Source organism: Pelodiscus sinensis, chromosome 4, assembly GCF_049634645.1.
Source record: "Pelodiscus sinensis isolate JC-2024 chromosome 4, ASM4963464v1, whole genome shotgun sequence".
Lineage (NCBI taxonomy): Eukaryota > Metazoa > Chordata > Testudines > Trionychidae > Pelodiscus > Pelodiscus sinensis.
The window spans coordinates 85,010,964-85,033,394 of record NC_134714.1 but is presented as its reverse complement, the minus strand read 5'-3'; the positions used below and the strand labels follow the sequence as shown (position 1 = coordinate 85,033,394).

The window sequence follows — 22,431 nt, the reverse complement described above, 5'->3', positions numbered from 1 at the left end:
ATTGCATAAAGAATCTCACAACATTGAGCCTTGAGCACTCGTGTCCCCCTAAAACAGGAAAACTTCCTAATTGACAGAACAGACGACACATCCCAACTACCTGAATCTTTCATATAACCAGAAGACAGTGAAAAGGGAAAAGATTAATAATAGAAGTCAAATTAAAATGATTCAGAGAATGAAATCTGAGATGGTATTCATATTAATAAAAAAGCAGTCCCTTGCAATCCTTCTGGAGAACAGTCCAGTCAGGAGGATTCAGTATGTAAGCCACGGACATCTTCCACCAAAAGGACATTTTTAATACACAAAGATATTCTCTCCCCTGACTCCCAAACCACCAGCATCACTAAACTGGTTTACAAATACCCTGTAGACTTAGAAGTCAGTTCCCTAATCCAGTGGTTCCCAACCTTTTTTATACCAGGGACCGGCAAACCCATTCACAAACTTTTGATGGACTAGAAACATTTTATTTGCATATTCATTATGCAAATAATGAATATGCAAACAGAATGTTACCAGTCCGCCAAAAGCACTGGTCCTCAGAACCTCCCAGTGCCAGACCTAAACACTAGAACCCCCCACCCCTCCACTACCACCTAGAAACAGCCACTGACCCGAGTCCCCTGCACTCAACCCCCCCAGTGCCAGCCTCCCACCCTGAGTCCCTCTGTGCACCAGAGCCTGATGCCCTATTTCCCAGTTCACTGGAGATCCCACTCCAATGCCTCAGTGCCAGTCCCCACCCATTAGAGCCACCCCGCAACCAGACCCCTCCAGTGCCAGCCTCCGGTTTCCAGAACCCCACTATGCCCAAACCCCCAGGGCCCTCTCCAGTGCCAGCCCCCAATATTAGCCCCATCCCCAGAGCCCCAGTGCCAGGCCTGTCCCCACAGCCCCCACTACTAGCCCCACCCCTAGAGCCCCCCAGTATTAGCTTCACTCCCAAAGCCTCCCAGTGCCAGCCCCCTGCCTCTTAGAGCCTCCCCCACCCCAAAGCCCCCCAGCACTAACTCTGCACTGCCTCCCAGCTACCAGCTGAGTGAAGCTTCTTGGTTGTTGCTGCTTTGAGACTGCCATGCTGTGCTCCACGCTGTTCTCCCACCGCACAGCAAGGCGCTCTTCCCTATCTGGGAAGAAACCCCGCCCCTGCCATGCACTGGTTGGTGAGAATGGGGCCGGACAAGCCTCTTCCAACAGCCCCGGCAGGAGCAGTGTACCCCAGCCCCGGCTCCCAGAGTTGCTGCAGACCAGCTGCCAGCAGGCCGTGGACCAGCGGTTGGGAACCGCTGCTCAAATCCACATATATTTTTAAAACAGTGAGGTAATTAACCACTGTTATCATTTACCAGAGTGGGAGTGGATTCTTCATTACCGTATTTAACCCAAGATTAGATGTTTTTCTAAATGCTCTGCTGTAGCAATTATTTGGGGAAATTTCTATGGCCTGTGCTATATGACCAGATGATCATAATGGTCCCTTCTGGCCTTGGCACGTATGAGTCACTGTTCCTCTAGGGGGTTACCTGTCTCCATGTCATTATTACACAAAGGCAGAAATATTTGTCATCACCCACACACACTATCAGAATCCTTCACATGCAAACAAATGGTACCCACTGCACAGACAGGGATGTTGCTTCTGCCTCACAGAATTGAGACCAGAATGATTACAATTCTTGGATGCTCTAGTAACTGATTTCACCAACTTGCCACGTACAGACCCCGACTTCCTTCCTCTGTCCCATCCCTTCAGTGTGATAACAGCATGCTCCCCAGCACATGCAAGGCCATGCAACCACTAAACAAGCACAGGCTAGAGAACAAGAGCAGCAGGTAATCTGATTCAGATCAATCTCCATAGCAACCCAATCTCTCTTCTCTAGATCCCAGCCTGTCAGAGCTATTTATATAGCAGCTGCAGCTCTCCCCTTCTCTCAGCTCATACACAAAAGCTCTCAGCACTGCCCACACTATAAACAAGCTTTACCCAGGAACTGCCAATTCAACATCTACCTCCTAGAACCTAAAGGACTCTGAGCTACATTAGCTTAATATCTGCAACAGGCACTAGACCAGGGTTTCCCAATCTATGGGTCAGGACCCAAATATGAGTTGGTTTAATTTCAAAAGGATCGCCAAGTTTTTCCCCAAGTGGCTCTGCCCCCTGACTTCCCCCCATTTTTTAATTGCCTTGGGTCACCAAGTTTTCCTGAATTGTCAAAATGGGTCCCAATCTGGAAAAGGTTGGGAACCTCTGCACCAGACCATCCCATCAAAAGGTCTTTCCCCACCTACAGAGGCAACACAAGCATCAGAGATCATTAGCATTCACTAAGAACCATAGACTCTCAGTTGACAAAGAGTCTACCATTCATCCAGCTACGCACAGCTGCTTCTTCAAAGCTTCCCCAAGCACCCACTAAGCTTGGTCATTTTCACCATAATGCTGCTGTCCAAAGGATGATGCATTAACACAAGCATGAGACTCTCTCAGGAGTGGCCAGAGTGCAGAGGGGGCAAGCCAGCTGCAACCAGGAGAACATTTATCCCAGAGGAGCACAGCTGTCTTCATGGACAGAGATGTGGTGGCTGATGTAGCTAGGTCCCCACCCACTGATGGCTTTTGAGATGAGACACAGGTCTTGAACTGACCTCAGAAGTAGATTAGGAGCTAGTGGAGAAATCACAGGAGAATGAGATTCTCTCCTACCACAAAGAAACTTCCATGGAAGTAAGCAGTGGTGATACACTAATGTGGGACAACAGAGTCAAATGGGACTATCTTTGCAGCACAGTCCTCAAAATTAACTATTAACCCTGGTTTCAATTTAAACATGAAAAATAAGTTTTGGAAAGTCCTCTCTCACTTTGTCTTAAGCAACTCCCTTTTCTAGAATCCCCTCCTCAACTCTCCATACTCCAGCATGCGCAGAATGCTGCTGCCCATTTTCTCAGATACAAATCCCATCGCCCACACCCTCAGATCACTCCATCAGCTTCCCCATCATGGCAAGATCCAGTTTTAAATGTATATTGTTTTAAATAATCTCCAAGAGTTTGTTCTAGGGATGCAAGCAAGTAGTCGAGTAGTCTTCTACAGGGGCTGCTGGATCTGGCGCAAGCCGGGACTGAGCACCTTCCCTTTTATTAACTAATTGTGTAGTCAATCAAAATTTTATAGACAACATGATTAGTGAAATACCCCTTAACATCCCTAGTTTGCGCCTGTCAACCTCCCCATAGAGGTGTATCTCCTTTACTTCCTTTTATGCTTTTCCAGCCTGTCTCTTCTCTGTTCCCCACATTGCTATGCTGGTACAGGTTCAAGAGCATTCTCCCATGCAGTTCCTTACACCTCAAGCACTTTGTTAATTATTTCTGCCTTATCAACTTACCATCTATGTTTAAATCTCAGCTAAAATTTATTTATACAATCTCTATGAAAGACAATCAACACAAGAAATTTTGTAGCCCTGAACTGGATTAGCTGAGAATTTCATAGCTGCTAAGAGTTTATATTTTCAGTTGTAATCTTTTAGTATGTTTTTCTTGAAGGGGAAACCGTCTCAGCTTGAGTTCTGAACTGGGGATTTTTATATCCAACTGCCTATACAGCACGCAAGTTAGAGTTCTGATGCTATATGTACTTAGAAGCCTTTTTATAAGGGCCAAACACTAAAGATATGCAATCAGTTCCCCTTTGCTCCGTGACAGATACAGTGGTACCACCAGAGCTCTTGAAACTCTTCTCAGGCATGGGATTTCCCCACAAAATACTAATGGACCAAGGGATTAACTTCACTTCCTGGCTGACATGTGAATGATGTTCCATTCTAAAGGTCAAGTTCCTAGAAAACCTCAGTTTACCACATGCAGACAGATGGCTTCATGAGCAATTTAACAAGATTATGAAGTGAATGTTGGGACGCTTTATTAGTAATGACCCCAAGCACTGGGACCAACACTCTTGCTGCCTCTGTCTGCCATAAAGAAGTTCTGCAGGCCTCTACAGGGTTCTCTATCTTTGAATTTCTTTATAGTTGCCAACTGCAAAGAATCTTACATTTCCCATGGGAGGGCTGGAAGGAACAGGAAATAGACATTAAGCGCATATCAAACACATCATACAATTAAGGGAATGATTCAGGGCATATGGGAGTTTGCCAGAGAGAACTTAAGAAAGACCCAACATGCTAAGGAACAAAATTATAGAGGGGCTTAACTACTGACTTTATACACAGATGATCTGATCTTTTTGCTGCCCCCTTCAGCCAAGTCAAAATTAATGGTCTGATGACAGGATCCATATTAAGTGGTTAGGCAGGTGGACTATGAGATAGAACCAGGTAGAAGGAAGGAAATTAAAATATGGAGTATATGGAGTACCTGAGACACCCTGACGATAACTGCCTCTGCTATGGGGCCCTAGCTTAGTACCTCCGCTAACCAGCAGCTAAGAACAAACTACAGTGCCAAGGGAGAGTGCCTCACACCTGCACAGAGGAAGCAGTTCCTGCAATTGATCAAGACCTTTGCAAATGCACTTTACCAAATTCAGTTACCAGTTTACCAAGTTCACAATCACCTAGAGATCACCCAGTGCTAATCAGGCAGATCCCTAGACCACTGCTAAGGCAAATAAGGGATGCATTCAGAAAAGAATTAGCTATGCTGGAGATGGTGGGAGGGAATTGTGGAGTCCAAAAGTGAACAGAGGTGTCCCATGATGCTGGTTTCCAAGCCAGACTGTTCAGTTCAGTTTATGGATCACCAAAAAGGTAGACAATCATAGATCTAAGGCCAGAAGAGAGCATCATGATCATCTAGTTTTACTTCCTGCATATTGCAGGTCACAGAACCTCATCCACTTACTCCTATAAGAGACCCATAGTCTCTGGCTGAGTTATTAAAGTCCTCTAATCATGATTTGAAGACTTCAAATTACAGAGAATTTACCATTTACATTAGTAAAGGACCCAGGCCCCATGATGCAAAGGAAGATAAACCCCCTCTCCCCCCATGGTCTTTCCCATGTGCTAGGGTCTGGGGGCAGCCAATGGGAGATGAGAGACTGTGCTGGAGTTGGGGACAGTCTGTGAAGACTCTCCTCCCGCAGAGAGGCACATCACAGACAGCCACTCTGAGCTCTGGGGAGCCTGCCCTGATGGTCCTGCTGGACTGCTGACGGGGAGCTGCCTAGGTAAGTGCCTTTGGGCCAGAATATGCCTGTGGCACCCCTTCCCTTCCAGCACCCTAACTCCTTGCCCCAGGTCACTACCCTCTCTCGTCCCAGGTCACAACTCCCTTCTAGACCTGTACCTCCTCCTACAGCTCACCCCTGGGCCAGAATCCTCTCCTGCACTCATACCACCTCATGGACCTTGCCCCCCAACTCTTTTCCCCAGGTCACAACCTCCTCCGAACCAAACTCTCGCTCAGACTCTATACCCTCTCCTGCACCCCAGACCCATACTTCAAGCTTCCTTCTGCAGCCAACTCCACCCCAGACCCCACATCCCTACCATAGGCTAGTGCAGTCCTTGACCACTTATCAAAATCTTGGCATGGCTCCTTATCAAAAATTATTGCCCACCTCTGATTTAAATGCTGAGCATGTGGGCAGGACCCCAATAGCCTGACAGGAAAGAAGTCTCTGTAGTAACTCTCAGCTCTCTCCATTTAATATCCCATCAACAACCATTAGAGATATTTGCCGCTTCTAGCAGTTAAAGATCAGTTGTTTGCCACTGTAGGCAGGTCCATCCTGTCATCCCCTTCATAAACTTATCAAGCTCAGTCTTTAAGCCAAGTTGGTTTTTGCTCCCCACTGCTCCTGTTGGAAGCTACTGAAGAACTTCACTCCTCTGATGTAAACTTTATCTAGACCTCACTGTTCCCAAGACTGCATGGTGCAGGTATAGTGAACTGATCCAAAGGAAGTGGCTGGAGGCAGACCCTAATCCCGATTAGATACATTATACATGTTGAAAGGCACTCTTGATCACCATTTGAGTTTGGTTTAAGACAAAGGTGGTCTGACTTTTTTCCCCACGCTGATTTCTCCCTTTCTCACAGGGAAGGGCCTTTTTATTTTCTTCAGATAACCCCTTGTGTGCTACAAATGGGGCAAAGACAATGCCAACAATTCAAATCATGGTCTGTTGAAGATTCCAGGGAGCCCACAAAACAGAACTGTCAGCAGCAGTGAGAAGGAAAGAATATGCCTGTGGCAAGCTAACAAGTAGTCTCAGTGCTCTCTGTGCATCTCCCAAGAGAATGAAATTGAGGAGCACACAAAAATCACAGACCCCTGTGGCCCACACTGAGCACACCTACCCCTTTTCCACTTACTCCAGCTTTAAACAAGTCACTCTTTGGGTATGTCTACACTACCACCGTAGTTCGAACTAGGGTGGTTAATGTAGGCAACCGGAGTTGCAAATGAAGCCCGGGATTTGAATTTCCCAGGCTTCATTTGCATATTGCCGGGCGCCGCCATTTTTAAATGTCCGCTAGTTCGGACTCCGTGCCCGCGGCTACACGCGGCACGAACTAGGTAGTTCGGATTAGGCTTCCTATTCCGAACTACTGGTACACCTTGTTCCACGAGGAGTAACGGTAGTTCGGAATAGGAAGCCTAATCCGAACTACCTAGTTCGTGCCGCGTGTAGCCACGGGCACAGAGTCCAAACTAGCGGACATTTAAAAATGGCAGCGCCCGGCAACATGCAAATGAAGCCCGGGAAATTCAAATCCCGGGCTTCATTTGCAACTCCGGTTGCCTACATTAACCACCCTAGTTCGAACTAGGGTGATAGTGTAGACATACCCTTTCTGTCTCTCCTGACTCAGAATCTGTCAATCTTGACTAGCCCTGTAGTTAGTTCACACTTTGATTTCTAATCTTGCTAGGCTGGAAGCGATGGAGTGGGCGGACACAGTGTCTTCTGGATCAGTAATCTATTATGTGGAAGACTCAAAGGGGCAGGGAAACCAATGACAGAAGCATGTTCACTGATCAGGAGATGTGGGGCAAAGAAGTGCTATCCAAGCAATACCTAGGACCAAACAAGGAGCATATTGGACACTGAAGGGCCCTTTTAGACCCAGGATGTTGACTACAGTGTGAAGGGTCAACACAAAATGCTGTATTTGTAAAGTACACATATGACAAGCAATGAGATGAGAAGGCTCAGGAGAAAGGGAAATTGAGCTTTAAGTGCTAAATAATCAATTCCAGTCCGGTTTTAACTGTGCGTGACAGAAAATAGTTACCATCTAATGGTGGTTCAGTGACCCTTGTTTGAATGAGTTTGGTGGGCATTAGTCCAGATTCTATAAAACAGGTGTCATTATCCCCAAAATTATCATAATAAGACACACTAATTGAGCCCCTTGATCACGGTATCTGAAAAGATACCCACAAATGAACAGATTGTAAGGACAGAACTTTCAATCTTATCCTGCAAGGTCCTCTTTGGAACAGGAAATGATTCCCATTGGAAAGAAAGTACAAGAAAGCATGTACTCCAGCTGCTCAAATTTTATCTGTTCTGTTAATCAGCATTCTCTGTACACTGAATATTTGGGCAGCCACACAAGAGAGAGTCAGGTGCCGCCCAGCTGATTAGCAAAGCGCCCACAGCAAGCAGTATGTGTTTCTACTGGTGGTGCACATGCTAACATGCCTCACTGCACATAATAAAATGTATTTGCATATGGATGGAAAAAATTAGAGGGAACACTGCTGTTGATACACAAACTATTCAATGTCTGCTGCTGTCAATTCCACACTATTGAGCAGCAGGAAATTCACTTAAAAATTAAAAGGTAACAGAACCTAATAATGATCTAGACCAGTGTTTCTCAGTAACCCCTCTGTGGACCAGAACCAGTCCCTAAGATCTTCCTGATGGAGTTTAGGGAGGCAGCAAATCAGTTCCTGGTATTTAAAAGGCTGAGAAACGTTGATCTAAACTTCCCCCTGCCTCAGAGCAGAAAGGATATCTAAGGCCAGCTGACTGGACCCCAAAGAGGTAAAAACCTGAGACCAGCAAGGGCCTACACAGGCACGTTTCGGGTGAAAGAAGAACCATTTCCTTTTTGCTAAACGAGACAACTGTTAACACTACATTTGCAGTCTTGCTTGGGGAAGGGGTACAGACAATGGCAAGAGAAATCTGCTCTTGTGGTTAAAGCAATAAATTGGGATTCAGGAAAACAAGATTCACTTCAAAACTTTGCCACAGACTCATCAAGACACCATGGGTAAGTAACTCTGCTTGCCTCAGTTCCCAATATGTAAAATGGGGATAATGTTACCTTCCTGCCACTCAAGAGTGTCACAAGGATTAATTCATTCTTATTTAAGGTGGCAAGCACCACAGACAAACCTAGAAATAAGACTCAGAGGGGTAGCCATGTTAGTCTGGAATTTTAAAAACAATGAGCAGTCCTGTGGCACTTTAGAGACTAATATATATTATATCATGAGCTTTCATCTGATGAAGTGGGTTTTATCCATGTAAGCTCATGATATAATATATTTGTTATCCTCTAAGGTGCTCACTGTAACACCTAATATGAGCTCTCTCTGTTATCTGTAGAAACAAAGTACACCGGAGGCAACATGAGGACCAACCCCTGCTTCTGGGTCAGCCACAGGTATAAGATACTCAAGAGACTAGAAGAAATAGCAGATTCATGGGTCACATTGGTCCCAGATATGGAATTGATGCATTATTTTATATCTACTGACCTGGACTTGAAGCCAAATCTCATTTGGCTACAACTTCTGAAAGTGCAGCAAGAACAGAATTGACCCAGAATAAATAACTTATCCAGCCACAAGTTCTGTCAACTGGTCAGTAAAGAAAAAGCACCAATCAGCACCAGTGAGGAGGACACCTCACAATTCAATGGCTGCTGAGTGCAGAGATACATGGCTTGGAGTCCTTAGGTTTATAGCAACAAGAACTATTTGTGTTGAACTCCAGTGGGTTGACTTTTTAGAATTTCTTTAAATTAGTCTCGTTATAAGAAACAAATTCAGGCTAGAAATAAGGAGCACATTTTTAAGCGATGATCATAAAAAATTCTCCCACTGCTGTTATAGGAATGCTGAGGATTCTCTATAACTGGAAATCTTTATATAAAGATATATTTCATACAATCATAGGGCTGGAAGAGACCTCAGGAAGTCATCAAGTCCAGCCCCCTGTCCAAGCAGGACCAATCCCAATTAAATGAACCCAGCCAGGGTTTTGTCAAGACGAGACTTAAAAACCTCTAGGGATGGAGATCCCACCACCTCCCTAGATAATCCATTCCAGTACTTCACCACCCTCCTAGTGAAATAGTTTTTCCTAATCTCCAACCTAAACCTCCCCCACTGTAACTTGAGCCCATGGCTCCTTGTTCTGCCATCGGTCACTACTGAGAACAGCCTCTCTCCATCCTCTTTGGAACCTCCCTTCAGGAAGTTAAAGGCTGCTATCAAATCCTCCCTCACTCTTCTCTTCTGTAGACTAAATAAGCCCAAATTCCTCAGCCTCTCTTCATAGGTCATGTGCGCCAGCCCCCTAATGATTTTGGTTGCCCTCCTCTGGTCCCTCTCCAATGCGTCCACATCCTCGTATAGTGGGGGGGCCCAGAACTGGACACAATACTCCAAATGTGGCCTCATCAGAGCTGAATAAAGGGGGAATAATCACTTCTCTAGATCTGCTGGCAATGCTCCTCCTAATGCAACCTAATATTCCATTCGCCTTCTTGGCTACAAAGGCACACTGTTGACCCATACCCATCTTCTCATCCACTGTAATCCCCAGGTCCTTTTCTGCCGAACTTACTTAGCCATTCAGTCCCCAGCCTGTAACAATGCTTGGAATCTTCCATCCCAAGTGCAGGACTCTACATTTGTCCTTCTTGAACCTCATCAGATTTCTTTTTGCCCAATCCTCTAATCTGTCTAGGTCACTCTGGATCCTGTCCCTGCCCTCCAACATATCTACCTTTCCCCCTAGCTTAGTGTCATCCACAAACTTGTTGAGGGTGCAATCCATCCCCTCATTCAGGTCATTAAGAAAGATGTTGAACAAAACCGGCCCTAGAAACAATCACTGGGGCACTCAGCTAGAAACCGACCACCCTACTTCCTTAACTTGCTAGCAAAAATATACCTTGACTTTGCTAAAGTCAAGGTGGATCACATCCACCGACTTTCCCATATCCACAGAGCCAGTTACTTCATCATAGAAGCTAATCAGATTGGTCAGGAATGACCTGCCCTTGGTGAATCCATATAGACTATTCCTGATCACTTTCCCCTCTTCCAAATGCTTCAAAATGGATTTATTGAGGATCCCCTCCATGATTTTTCTGGGGACTGAGGTAAGGCTGACTGGTCTGTAGTTCCCTGGATTGTCCTCCTTCCCTTTTTTAAAGATGGATACTACATTTGCCTTTTTCCAATCATCTCTCCCTATCTTCATCAGTTTTCAAAGATAATGGCCAAAGGCTCTGCAGTGACATTTGCCAATTTCCGCAGTACTTTCGGATGCATTAAATCTGGACCCATGGATTTGTGTATGTCTAGCTTTTCTAAACAACATGTCTTAGCTCAGTTAAATGTTCCACACTAGATGCAAGAATTACTGGCTAAATTCTATGGCCTGTGTTATGCATCAGGTTTGACTAAATCAGTGTTTCTTAAACTTTTTAAGACCGAGGAACACCAAACAATATTTTTTTTAAAATGAGGAACACCAATGATTTTTTGTTGAGAAGAAAAAAAAAAAAAAAAAAAAAGAAAAAGAAAGGTGGGGGGGGAGAATTATTGAGAAAAAAAAGCCTTCCCTTTAAGGCCCCTTTATGTTAAGGGTGGCCATTTTGAATTCTGTTGTTCTCCACAGCACACCTCCGACTGCCTCGCAGCACACCGGTGTGCCATGGAACACAGTTTAAGAAACACTGGAGTAGATAATAGGGATGTGAACGGCCCACCCCCATTTAAACAAACAGGATTTTATATTCCTATTATATAATCATAATGGTATCTTCTAGCTTTAGAAGTCTATGAAAATAAGAAAAAAAAACGAGGAGTCCTATGGCACCTTAAAGATTAACATATATTTGGTCGTAAGCTTTCATGAGCAAAAACCCAACCTTAAAACACTTAGCCCAGCTGCAGCTATTTATCTCTTTTACTCTTGTTCCCAAATCAATTCCTTCAAACTCCTGATCAATGGTTAGACTTCTATGTTCTTCTTCTAATTTGTTGGTTTCTTCCTGGGATGAGGTGTAAAATTTTCAGAAATTTCAAAGGCATCGGATTATTTTTGAGAAAAAAATGGAATTTCAGGAAATATCTGCAACAGATCTCTGTTTATCAAAACTAAACTTTATGTATTTAAGAATGAAAAATGTATAATTTAGTTAGAACATAAAAACTACATTTTGGTATATTTATTAAATAAATATATAAAATTCTTTAAGGTTTGATTTGAGTAAGGATGAAGATACAGTTGCACATCAAGGCTCCTAGGTGTTTTTTTGGTTTTAGGATTTTGTTTCTATTTTGCCTTTTGGCAAATAGGAAAAAAAATGTCAATAACAGGGTGCATCAGTACTGTTGTAAACAAAATGGGAGGTTATAACCTTTAGGCCAGGACTACTCAACATGTGTCCCACAGCCCATTTGTTGGCGGCCCATGGTGCGGTTTGGGTTTACGCAGAGATCAACATGCAGCTTGCGCGTGGGATTCTTTAAACATGGTGAGGCATCTCCCAGGTGGGGTGAGCACTGAAAGACACAAATGGATGGGCTGGCTGGAACAGATGGGCAGAGGGTGTCGGCGTTTCTAGTCCCTAGGGAGGAAGTGCCAGTAGCGTGGGGGCATTGTGTGAAGTGCTTTGTATTCATGCCTGTCAGTGTGAAAGAAGCTATTTGCATATATATTTGCATGTATATGTAACCACACTTAAATTACGCCCCTCGGCATGTACTGTGAGTATTGTTGTGGCCCCAGGGACTTCCAAAGTTGAGTAGCCCTGCTTTAGGCTCAGAAATAGTATGTAAATAGACCTGACATTATCCTGTAGATGAAACTCATGCCTCTTGAGAAACATTTTAAAATATTTATTAGTTATGAGAAAGCATTTTGAGGAACTGAAGGGTATCAGTAACATTATTATTTTGAACATTACTCTAAAAATTCTTTCACTGTTCATGTTAAGAAAAATTTCATGTAACTGCTTATTTTCAATGTTTCCACACCAGGCCATGGGGGGAAAATAAATCTTGACAAAAGTTTACATTTTTTTCTGGACCACTTTAGCTCCAGTCTACAATAGAATTACCCAGAACTGAATGCAATATACCAGAAACAGTCACACCAGAGACAAAGGATAGTAATAGAAACTAAAAAGACCTACTAACCACACATAGTGCCTATCTGCACATGTACCCTAACAAAAAACAAGGAGAGTATCATGACATGATGCTTCTGCTTATGTAACTCAAATCACAATGTAGTATGTGAAAGCAAAAACACCAAACTTGTGTCTAATATTCTATCCATTCTCACTCTATGGTTTCTCATGCTGGACGGGCATAACAAGTCCACAGCCGTCTGTTTTGGGACTGGTTCTGTTCAATATATTCATCAATGATGTATATGAGGCATAGAGAATAAGATTAAGTTTGCAAACGCTACCAATCTGGGAGGGGTTGCAAGTGCTTTGGAGGATACGGTTTAAATTCAAAATGGTCTGGACAAACTAGAGAAATGGTCTGAAGTAAATAGGATGAAGTTTAATAAGTTTAAAATGCAAAGTACTCAACTTAGGAAAGGACAATCCATTTCACACATACAGAATGGGAAATGACTGTCTAGGAAGCACTGCTGAAAGGGATTTAGGTATCAAAGTGAATCACAAGTTAAACACGAGTCAATAGCGTAACACTTGCAAAAAAAAAGCAAACACGATTCTGGGATAAATTAACAGGTGTGTTGTGAGTAAGACACGAGAAGTCATTCTTCTGCTCTACTCTCTGCTGTCTGAGCCTCAATTGGAGTATTGTGTCCAGTTCTGGGCACCATATTTCAAGAAAGATGTGGAAAAATTGGAGAAAGTCCAGAGAAGAGCAACAGAAATAATTAAAGGTCTAGAAAACAATACCTATGCAGGAAGACTGAAAGAACTGGACTTTTTTTTTTTAACTAAATAAGAGAGAAGACTGAGATGATAGCAGTTTTCAAGTATCTAAACAGGTGTTACAAAGAAGAGGGAGAAAAATTGTTTTCCTGGGCCTCTGAAGATAGGACAAGAAGCAATGGGCTTAAATTGCAGCAAGGGAGGTTTACGTTGGACATTAGGAAAAAACTTCCTAACAGTCAGGGTGGTTAAACACTGGAATAAATTGCTTAGGGAAGTTGCAGAATCTTCATCACTGGGGATATTTAAGAGCTGGTTAGACAGACACCTGTCAGGGATTATCTATACAGTGTTTGGCCCTGCCATGAGTAAATTTCTATTGCCATATCTATGGGAACCAAGTTAAGGTTGTGTGGCTGGGTGTTTTTAAATAATTTTAAAATATTGCTTAATATACACCTAAAAATAGCTGTCTGCGTGAGGCTCAAGCCATAGCTACAGAAACTACGAAGGACAGGGGAAAGCACCAGGAACAGAGAACTGTATCCTCCAGCTGGTCCCTCTAATCAGATCATTTTTTCACCTTTGCCCAACAGAGAGTTAGAACTAGGGATGTAAAATCCCATTTAATTGGCTAACGGGTTAAACATTTTGTTTAACCGGTTAGCTGACTGAAGAGGGAAAGCTGGAGTACCCCTCCCTGCCCACCACTGGGCTGGAAAGTCCTCCCCTTCCCTCTGCTGCAGGCAGAGGCTCTACCAGCCTAGCCAGAGCAATCCCTGCCTGCGGCTCCCCACCACTGCAGGCAGGGGCTGCTTCAGCATCCCGCTTGGAGCAGTCCCTGCCTGTGGGGTGCCTGGACCTGATGTGTGCAGGGGCTGTGCTAGAGCAGCCCCTGCGGCTGGAGCAGCCACTGCGGCTCCATCCCACTGGTTAACCTGAACTTTTAAGCATCACCCGGTTAGGATGAACCTTACTGGTTACACTAGGGATGAGGAACCTTTTTTGGGTCGGAGGCCACCAACCCACAGAAAAATCAGTCGGGGGCCACATGTGAGAAGCAGGGGAAAAGAAACGACTGTGGCCCCCCACTGAGAAGGATAAAGACACTCCCCACATTCTTACACACCAGAAACTAGGGAGGCATAGCCTAGTAGATTTTGCACGCTGCAATCCTCAGGTGAGCAGCTGGGGGGCTATAGCAGCAGCATGGGCTCCCCAATGCTCGGGAGGCCCTGAGTCTCAGAGGCTGGATGCAGGGCAGCCGAGGTCCTCATCTGGCCCCCAGGCCTGAATTTCCCCACCCCTGGATTAAAAAGTTAAATCTTCACATCCCTAGTTAAAAGCCACCTTTTTTCAATATGGTCCCAAAAAAAGAGCAAAACAGCAAAGGACAACATCCTTCCCCCAGAAAAATGTCCTTAACTTATGAAGTACTTCCTAATCTAATCTTTCTGCAAGCAAAACAGTCAGTTGCCTTGTTTCTTCTGGTTACCTAGTCTGCAAACTTCCTAAGCACTCCCTTCCTGAGTAGAAAGAGAAGAAGAGCATAAGTTTCCTCTCTGAACCACCTCCACTTCAAATGCCCAGCTTGCTACTACCTTCTTGCTCTATCCCTAATTTAATTAGCTTTTGCGTGAAAGATACACATCCCCGCCACAAACTCATTATATTTCTTTGTAATTCCCCCACTAACCATCCCAAGACCTATGAAAATCACCCTCTCTCAGCAAAGAGTTACCTTAGCAACAGCTTCTAAAAGGTAATGACTATTTACTAAAGCCACATAATGGTCAATATGGTGCTTGGTCCTGCCATGAGAGCAGGGGATTGGCCTTGATGAACTCTTGTGGTTTCTTCTAGTCCTAAGATTCTGTATCCTCAAGATTAGCAAGCACACTTTGTAGAGTGTACATGTTGTACCTCCCTAAACTGGGACTCTCTGGTCCTGCAAAATTTTTAGTCCAATAGGGAAGGGAGGCTGTCAACTTGTCAGAGAACCCATGGCGGGGGGGAGGGGGAGGATGTTGCTGTGGGGAGCTCAGGCCCCAGCAGCAACCAGGAAGCACCAGCCCCGGTGGGGCCAGCAGCAGACAGGGCCAGGCCAACAGCAGGGTGGCTGTTGCTAGAGGGCAGCAGCAGCAAGGCCAGAGCCTGGGGCTGAGGGACCCAGAAGCAACAGGAGGTAAGGGAGGGCCAGCAGGCAGGGAGGCCAATGACAGGGGACCTCCCCTGGTTTGGCAAATCCCTTCAGTCAGGTCCTGAGGGTGCCAGACCAGAGAGGTTCAACCTATAGTGAACCTGTATCAAACACAAGCTACCATTGAGAAATCAGGAATCCTCCTTTACCAAAGCCCTTTACCCAAACCATTTGAAGCAGGAAGAAGCCAGAAGTACTGCAGAGCTCCTGTCTCATCTAGAAGAGCAACTAATACGTCTGTACCCGAATGGTCCACATGTGCTAGACTATCACAAGATCAAGAATTGAAAACCCCAGGTAGTACAGGCAGGATCCTGCCAACCCTCAGCACTAACAGAGGCCTGCAGCCTTCATGCCAAAGCTGTCAGCCCAGACAGGCCTACCGCCGCAGAGCGTGAGCTGCAGGGTGCCCTTTGGAGCCGCTGACACGACGGGCGCAAGGCACACGAGAGCAGAGAATCCGTCCACAGCAGCTGTGAGGCGCATCCCCCCTCCCGCCGTGACCTTGCCAAGGACTCTCCATCCGGAAAGCATCGCCACCGGACCAGGCTGGGGAAGGGAGGCAGCGGTAGCAGGGCCCAGCCGCACTGCTCAGCCCCACACAACTGCGGGGAAGGGGGGACACGGCAGGCAGCCGCTTGGGACACCAGGGCAAGTGGTTCCCAGCCCCTCACAGCTCTTAAGCCGCAGAGCTCCCGGGTGCCCGCCGCGCGCGTCCCAACCGCCCCCCGCGCCACGGACAACTGCGTGGCACCCGCCCCGGCCCCCCAGGAACCCCCCGCCCCCGGCCGCCCGCCACCCCCAGGCGCGCTCTATCCCTAGCGCCTCCCCCGGCTCCTCCAGCCCCCTCCACACGCGGCCCCCGGCGCGGGGCCTGCCTCTACCTGCAGCCCCCAGCCGCTTCCCGCGCCGCCCCGCCGCTCCTCTGAGCCAGCCGGCCAGTTCCGCATCCAGAGCCCGGAGCGGAGCGAACCACCGGGCGAGGGCGGGAGGGAGCGAACCACTTACGCACGGCGGAGGGGGAGCGGCGAGAACACCTCGGCACCACAAGGCGGAGGGGCGCTGCAGGCTGCATGCGGGTCGCACCGGCCTCGGCTGAGCAGGGCGGGACCTGGGGAAATCAGCCGGCCCCCCTTGCAGACCCGGCAGGAGGTGAAGCCAAGCAGCGCTAGGTCCCTGATCTGCTGAAGGCAAGGGGCTTAATGAACACGTGCTAAAATAGGCTGCAACCCCCATCTAAGGATACCCTACTTCACAGAATACGATAAGCCTACTATTCTCATTCGCCCCCCCAGCCCTTTCTGCCTCTGTATCAGAGGCAGCAAGGGGGGGAACCCGGCTTAAAAGCCCAGTCCCCCAGCACCGTCTCCACGGTGCAACCTGTACCCCCCCTTTCGGGGGGAGCACAAAGCACCCCTCTGTCAGCTGGGGTCCCAGAAAGATGTGCAGCAAGCTGGTGACTTTCATAGGAGATTTCTCCAACATGTGGAGAGGGTGAAGGAAGTTAAATTGGAGCCACACAGTTTTGCATTCGCAACCATTTCCTTCTCCATGCTGTGTTTTCTCCTTTTTAATTATTAACTTGAGGTTCAAAAGATGAACAGTTTATGTCAACCCTAAAAAGATGGTGCATCATAGCTTGTCAAAAATATTGTATTAGGCTTTATTCTTTTGTATAAACATTAACATTTCTCAAACAGATTAGTTAAAAATACAGATTTAAACAAGTAATTTTGCAATTGCAATGAGTTATAAAAAAACAACAGATTATTTTACAGATTGTTACAAGTGCTTTACAAAGGTGCAGAGTGAAGGCTAGAGGCAGGGAACCAACCTTGAGTGCAAAATGGACAAAAAGCCCTTGCTACAGACATGGTGCTCACATACACAGCCCAAAACGAGGAGCCATATGAACGAAGGCTCTCAGGATACTCACTGGGCAAACAAACATAAATCCCTGTTACAGAGAAGATAAACTAAGATCAGGCCACCAAGAGTCTTAAAGTTACCTCTGGGATCAAATACACTCTGTTTCTTGCAGAATGAGGAACACTTTTTGCAATGACACTTCTCTGTTTTGTCAAACAAATTATTTCTCTAAATACTAAAATACTTATGGACCAACAGGTCACTGGTGAGTGAATCTCAGGATGCACAAGGTGGAGAGAAGAGGATTTAGTAAGTATTTATACCAGGACAAGAGGGTATTCATCATACAGAGATGCCTTCACATCCCACTAATCCAGAGATGGACAATAATTTTTGATGGGGGGGCACTCCAAGATTTTGGTAAATGGTCAAGAGCTGCACTTTTCTATGGAGGGGGTTCAGAGTCTGGGATGGAGGTTGGGTGCAGAAGGAAGGTCAGGTTTATCTTGCCCACCCCTGCACTAAACACTAAGGCTACAATTTTGTCATGGATATTTTTAGTAAAAATTAGAGAGAGGTTACAGGAAGAAAATAAAAAATTATGGAAGCCATGACCTGTCCCTGATTTTTACTAAAAACATCACTAACAAAATGGGGAAGGAGGAAGATCCAGCTCCATTATCCCCCCTCCCTTCTACAGTGGGTAGAAGCTACAGAGACCCCAATGCCCAGTGAGTATGAGGGGTTTCCTTTGCTGCCCTATGGGACTGGGAGCTGCAGGGGATTCCCCACTGCCCACAGCAATGGGGGAGCTGTAGGAGGGAGGTCCTGCAAGTGATGGAGACTGAGTTGCTGCAGGGAACCTCATGGCCTCAGCTGCTGAGTAGTTCCAGGATCCTTCTTCTGCAACTGCCAATGACTGGGAGCTGTGATGGGGCCCTGGCTGCTCATGGTAGTTGAACAGTAGTAGGAGAGACCCCTGCCAGCAGCAGCAGCTGCAGAGCTGCTGGGAACCCCCGGCTGCTGAATAGCTCGGGGATCCCTCTATTGCCACCAAAAGTGACTGGGAGTGGCAGGGGGATCCAGCTGCTTGACATGGATGAGCAGCTACAGGGGGAGCTCATGCCAGTGGTGGCAACTGGGGAGCTTACGGGTTGATGCCAGCAGCAGAAATCAGTTGTGGTGGGTCTCGCCACTGGGAGCTGCAGGAGAGTCCCCCTACTGATCACAGAAGCTGGGCTGTTACGGGGTCCCCTGCTGCAGGCAGCAGCTAGTCAGCTGCAGGTCTGCCAGTGTCACAGAAGTCACTGGAAGTGATGGATTCTGTGAATTCCGCATCCTCCATGACAATCACAGCCTTACTAACCATATTCTTGGAAATACCTTAAGGCTATGTCTACACTACAGGCTTCTTGCGCAAGAAGCCTTTTGTGCAAGAGTTCTTGCACAATAACTTAGTGCACAAAAGCACATCCACACCTCAAAGCACATCACTTTTGCATTGCACTTTTGCACAAGAGAGCGTCCACACTGCATGGACGCACTTGCACAAGAAAGTTCTGATGGCCATTCACAGAATGGCCATCAGAGCACCTGTACTTTTTCAGATTGGCTCTAATTGCGCAAAAAAACCCTGCGGAGCATCCACACATGCCTTTTTGCACAACAGCTGTAGCGCAAAAAGGCATTATGACTCACAGAAGGAGGCTTACCTGCACCGCAAAAAGCCCTCTGTTCTGCCATTTTACTGTCGATTTACTTGCACAAAAGTGCAATTGAGGTGTGGATGCTCCACAGGTTTTTGCACAAAAACCATGCAGTGTAGGCGTATCTTCAAGTGGCTGTCTTGTCACAAACTAATTCTACTAGCCAGATACACAGAGAAGCATTGGAATTAGAGTTCATCTGCAAATTAAATTCTCATGCTAATGGACTCAATTGTGATGAAGGATGGTTAGGACATTAACTACCTAATACTCAATGAAGGTGCAAACAGCTCTTTATGTAGACTCCTATGTCAGGAAGGATACTATCAATTGACTTTGATTCTTATCTGCTTTGTTTTAAATACCCAATCCTCAGAAACTTACTGATTCCCTCTACCTTCCTGAATTTTCTATACCCTCTGCTCCCTATCTCCCATCCCTTCCTTCTCCCCCCTCCCCTTCTCTCCTATTTATTTTGGGTCTGCACATCCTAAACTCAAAACTCCAGTCATCTGAAGAAGTGGGCTGTGCCCATGAAAGCTCATGATACCATCTACATGTTTTGTTAGTCTATAAAGTGCTACCAGACCATTTGTTGTTTTTTTAAAGAAAAACAGTTCAGCAGAGTTGGTTATGCTCAATACTCCTAAAGATGGGGTTCTGAGAGAGCTACTCAGATCATAGGTTAGGCAATGACCTTTACTATTCTATAAATGCAATGCATTCTCTGTCCCCAGCTGATAATCTTCACTTGCACTGCAACACACTAAACATACTAAATTTTTGGTGATTCTTGACATACTTCCATCACCTCTACTGCCCAGACTCTGATGCATCTTCCATTCCTCTCTCTTCTCCATAAACACCAACATAACATCTATTCCATGGTTTCAAGTCATTGCTTTTAAAGTCATTGCTTTTCGTGATGGGCAATCTTATTTTTAAAAAGCAGCTAAATGATTCATGGTTTCTCTATGGTACACAGAAGATGTTCCCTGTCTACAGAACAATTTTCAGTAAATGGCACTGCACATTCAAGGTATCTACTTGCCACATGAGAGCCAGAATGCAAAAAACAGTTTTAGAGATGAAGCTTCACAAAAAGGGAATGCCACCAACAGCATCTTCTTTGGGAATTTTTGTGAAGGGCAGCCCATAACAGAGACTTTAAATACAGGGAATCCCCCTAGCACATCCACATGATACTTCCCTGAGTTCCTCAAATCCACATACACAGGGGACCCTGCCTCAGAAACCTTGGGGAAGCCTCTTGGGCTAAGATGCTGTCAGTGAAGGTTTAGCAAGTTCCTGCAAATTCACTTTCAGAATCAATGAGAAGGGAAAGAATAGGTGGGGCAAAGCCCTAGAACAGTGGTCCCCAACCTTTTCAGGTTGTCGGGCGCCAGGGGGCGTGGCCGTTCGCCCGCCGGGTGCCCGGGGGCGGCCCCCCCATACCCGCATGCCCGGGGGCGGCCCCCCCCCATAGCCGCATGCCCGGGGGTGGGGCCCCCTCCCTCCACCCTCCCCCCGCAAGCGCCGCGCGCCCAGGGCCAGTGCAGCACAAAAACTGAGAAGGTTCACTTTTGGACTATACACCGGCACTCCCCCCGCCAAGTGCAGCGTGCCATGTGCCCGGGGCCAGGCCAGCCCCGAGCACCTGGCGGGCGCATGCAAATGCCCCCGCGGGCGCCATGGCGCCCGCGGGCACCGTGTTGGGGACCACGGCCCTAGAACATGTACTTAGAAAAAAATAAAGAAACTTTGAGGAAACATGGCATAGGATCTTCATCTCTATTATTTTCAGATGTGATCCCATTTTGGGAGAAGGGGGAAGGAAGGGAAAATAAATCAAAGATTGCAAAACCATCTGATCTCTCCCAGCTGCCTTATGCATTCTCATCACATCAGAGAAACCACAGACTCATCACTCTGCACTGCCCAGCCCACAGTTCAGTGCTTTGGAGAGGGGAGGCTGGCTTCTGGTTTGCAAGGGATAGGTAATGATGTTACTTCAACAGGTCAGTGCCTTGGGAATACACAATCACTCATGCACGTCCCAGATTTCTGAGAGCAGCGGAGGGAGCTTCTTGTCCTGTAGTCGAAGGGCAAACACCTGTTCGGAGTGGACACTGCTTAGAGTCCGAAGACTGACCAATTTCATTAACATCCGAGGGAACATCAGATGGTCCTGCAAGGTCACACAAATACATAGTCATAAGTAAATCCAGACTATTGCTCACAAGCACAAGTTCATATTCTCCAACACAAGCATCTTGCAGTACAGACTTGGACAGCAGCACTAGTCAAGAGAGATCACAGCTACTCTAGACTCAGCCTTTCCCAGTTAGGGTACTGCTGGGAATGTTGCAGGTTATAGAGGGGACTTCGTAAGTATATCTGTACTAATAACTGATATTTTCACTTAGTAGCCAAAATAAAAATGGGGGGGATCATTATGGGTCGAATGAAACATTTTGTTCAATCTGAAACAATTTTTGTTTACATTTTTTCAGGTCTTTTAGAATAAATTTAACTAAAGTTTGACTGAAACACTGTTTCAGAACAAAAAGTCTAAAAGTGGCTGCAGAGATGAGGTTGACAGAAGGGCTTTTGCTTCCCCAACCATGGTATGCTGTTCTGGGAAGGAGAACTGCTGGGAAAAGATGGTCTCCACTTGACAAAGAAGGGGAAGAGCATCTTTGGACATCAACTCACCAATCTGGTTAGCAGGGTTTAAAACTAAGTTCAAAGGGGGGCAGGAAACATAAACCTATAGGTAGATATAACAAAAGGTGATCTTAATAGGAAGGTAGATGTGAGTAACATGACAAATTTTGATATATTCATAGGAGCAGCAAGAGGGAAACAATAAAGGAATCAGCTCCTCATCTTAGATGTCTATATGCAAATTCAAGGAGTATAGGGAATAAAAAGGAGGAAGTGGAAATATTAGTACCTAAGCCAAATTATTACTTAATTGTCATCACTGAAATTTGGTGGGATAAATCTAATGACTAGAATATTGATATAAAAGGGTATATCTTGTTCACGTGAGAAAAGCAGGGAGGAAGGGGGGAGGTATTGCATTATATAAAAAAATACACTTGTACTGACATCCAGTAAGAAGTGCGAGCCAGACCAGTTGAAAGACTCTTGAGAAAAAATAAAAGGGGAAAAACAAGCAAGTTATAGTAGGGGGTCTACTATCCACCACCAAAGTCTAAAGAAGAAGGCATAAGAGGTATTTCTACAACAAATAACAGCAATATCCAAAACAAAAGACCTGATAGTAATAGGGGACTTTAACTAACCACACATCTGTAGGAAAAGTAATACTGCAAAACACAAACTTTCCAATAGGTTCTTTGAATGTACTAGGGACAACTTCTTGTTTCAGAAGGTAGAGGTAGTAACCAGTGGGACAGCACATTTAGACTTGATTCTAACCAACAGGAGGAACTGGTTGTGAATCAGAAGGATGAAAGCAACATG

The 22,431-nt window shown here is 45.8% G+C and overlaps 2 protein-coding genes across 34 annotated transcripts in view; both read right to left on the bottom strand.

The window, feature by feature from the left end:
* MADD (MAP kinase activating death domain) overlaps positions 1 to 16,641 on the bottom strand; it is a 135,710-nt gene extending 119,069 nt beyond the window's left edge. For 28 of the 29 annotated variants that reach the window (XM_075927623.1, XM_075927633.1, XM_075927628.1 and 25 more), the window contains exon 1: positions 16,249 to 16,373. The gene's annotated coding sequence lies outside the window, so the exon portion shown is untranslated. Of the gene's footprint in view, positions 1 to 16,248 lie in introns of all 29 variants that reach the window. The other variant, XM_075927624.1, reaches the window with a different exon arrangement.
* A 362-nt stretch (positions 16,642 to 17,003) lies between these two features.
* NR1H3 (nuclear receptor subfamily 1 group H member 3) overlaps positions 17,004 to 22,431 on the bottom strand; it is a 79,770-nt gene continuing 74,342 nt past the window's right edge. For all 5 annotated transcript variants that reach the window (XM_006135350.4, XM_006135349.3, XM_006135352.4 and 2 more), the window contains one exon: positions 17,004 to 21,127. In XM_006135350.4, the coding sequence (XP_006135412.1) occupies positions 20,981 to 21,127 (147 nt within the window). In that variant the 3' untranslated portion in view covers positions 17,004 to 20,980. The remainder of the gene's footprint in view (positions 21,128 to 22,431) is intronic.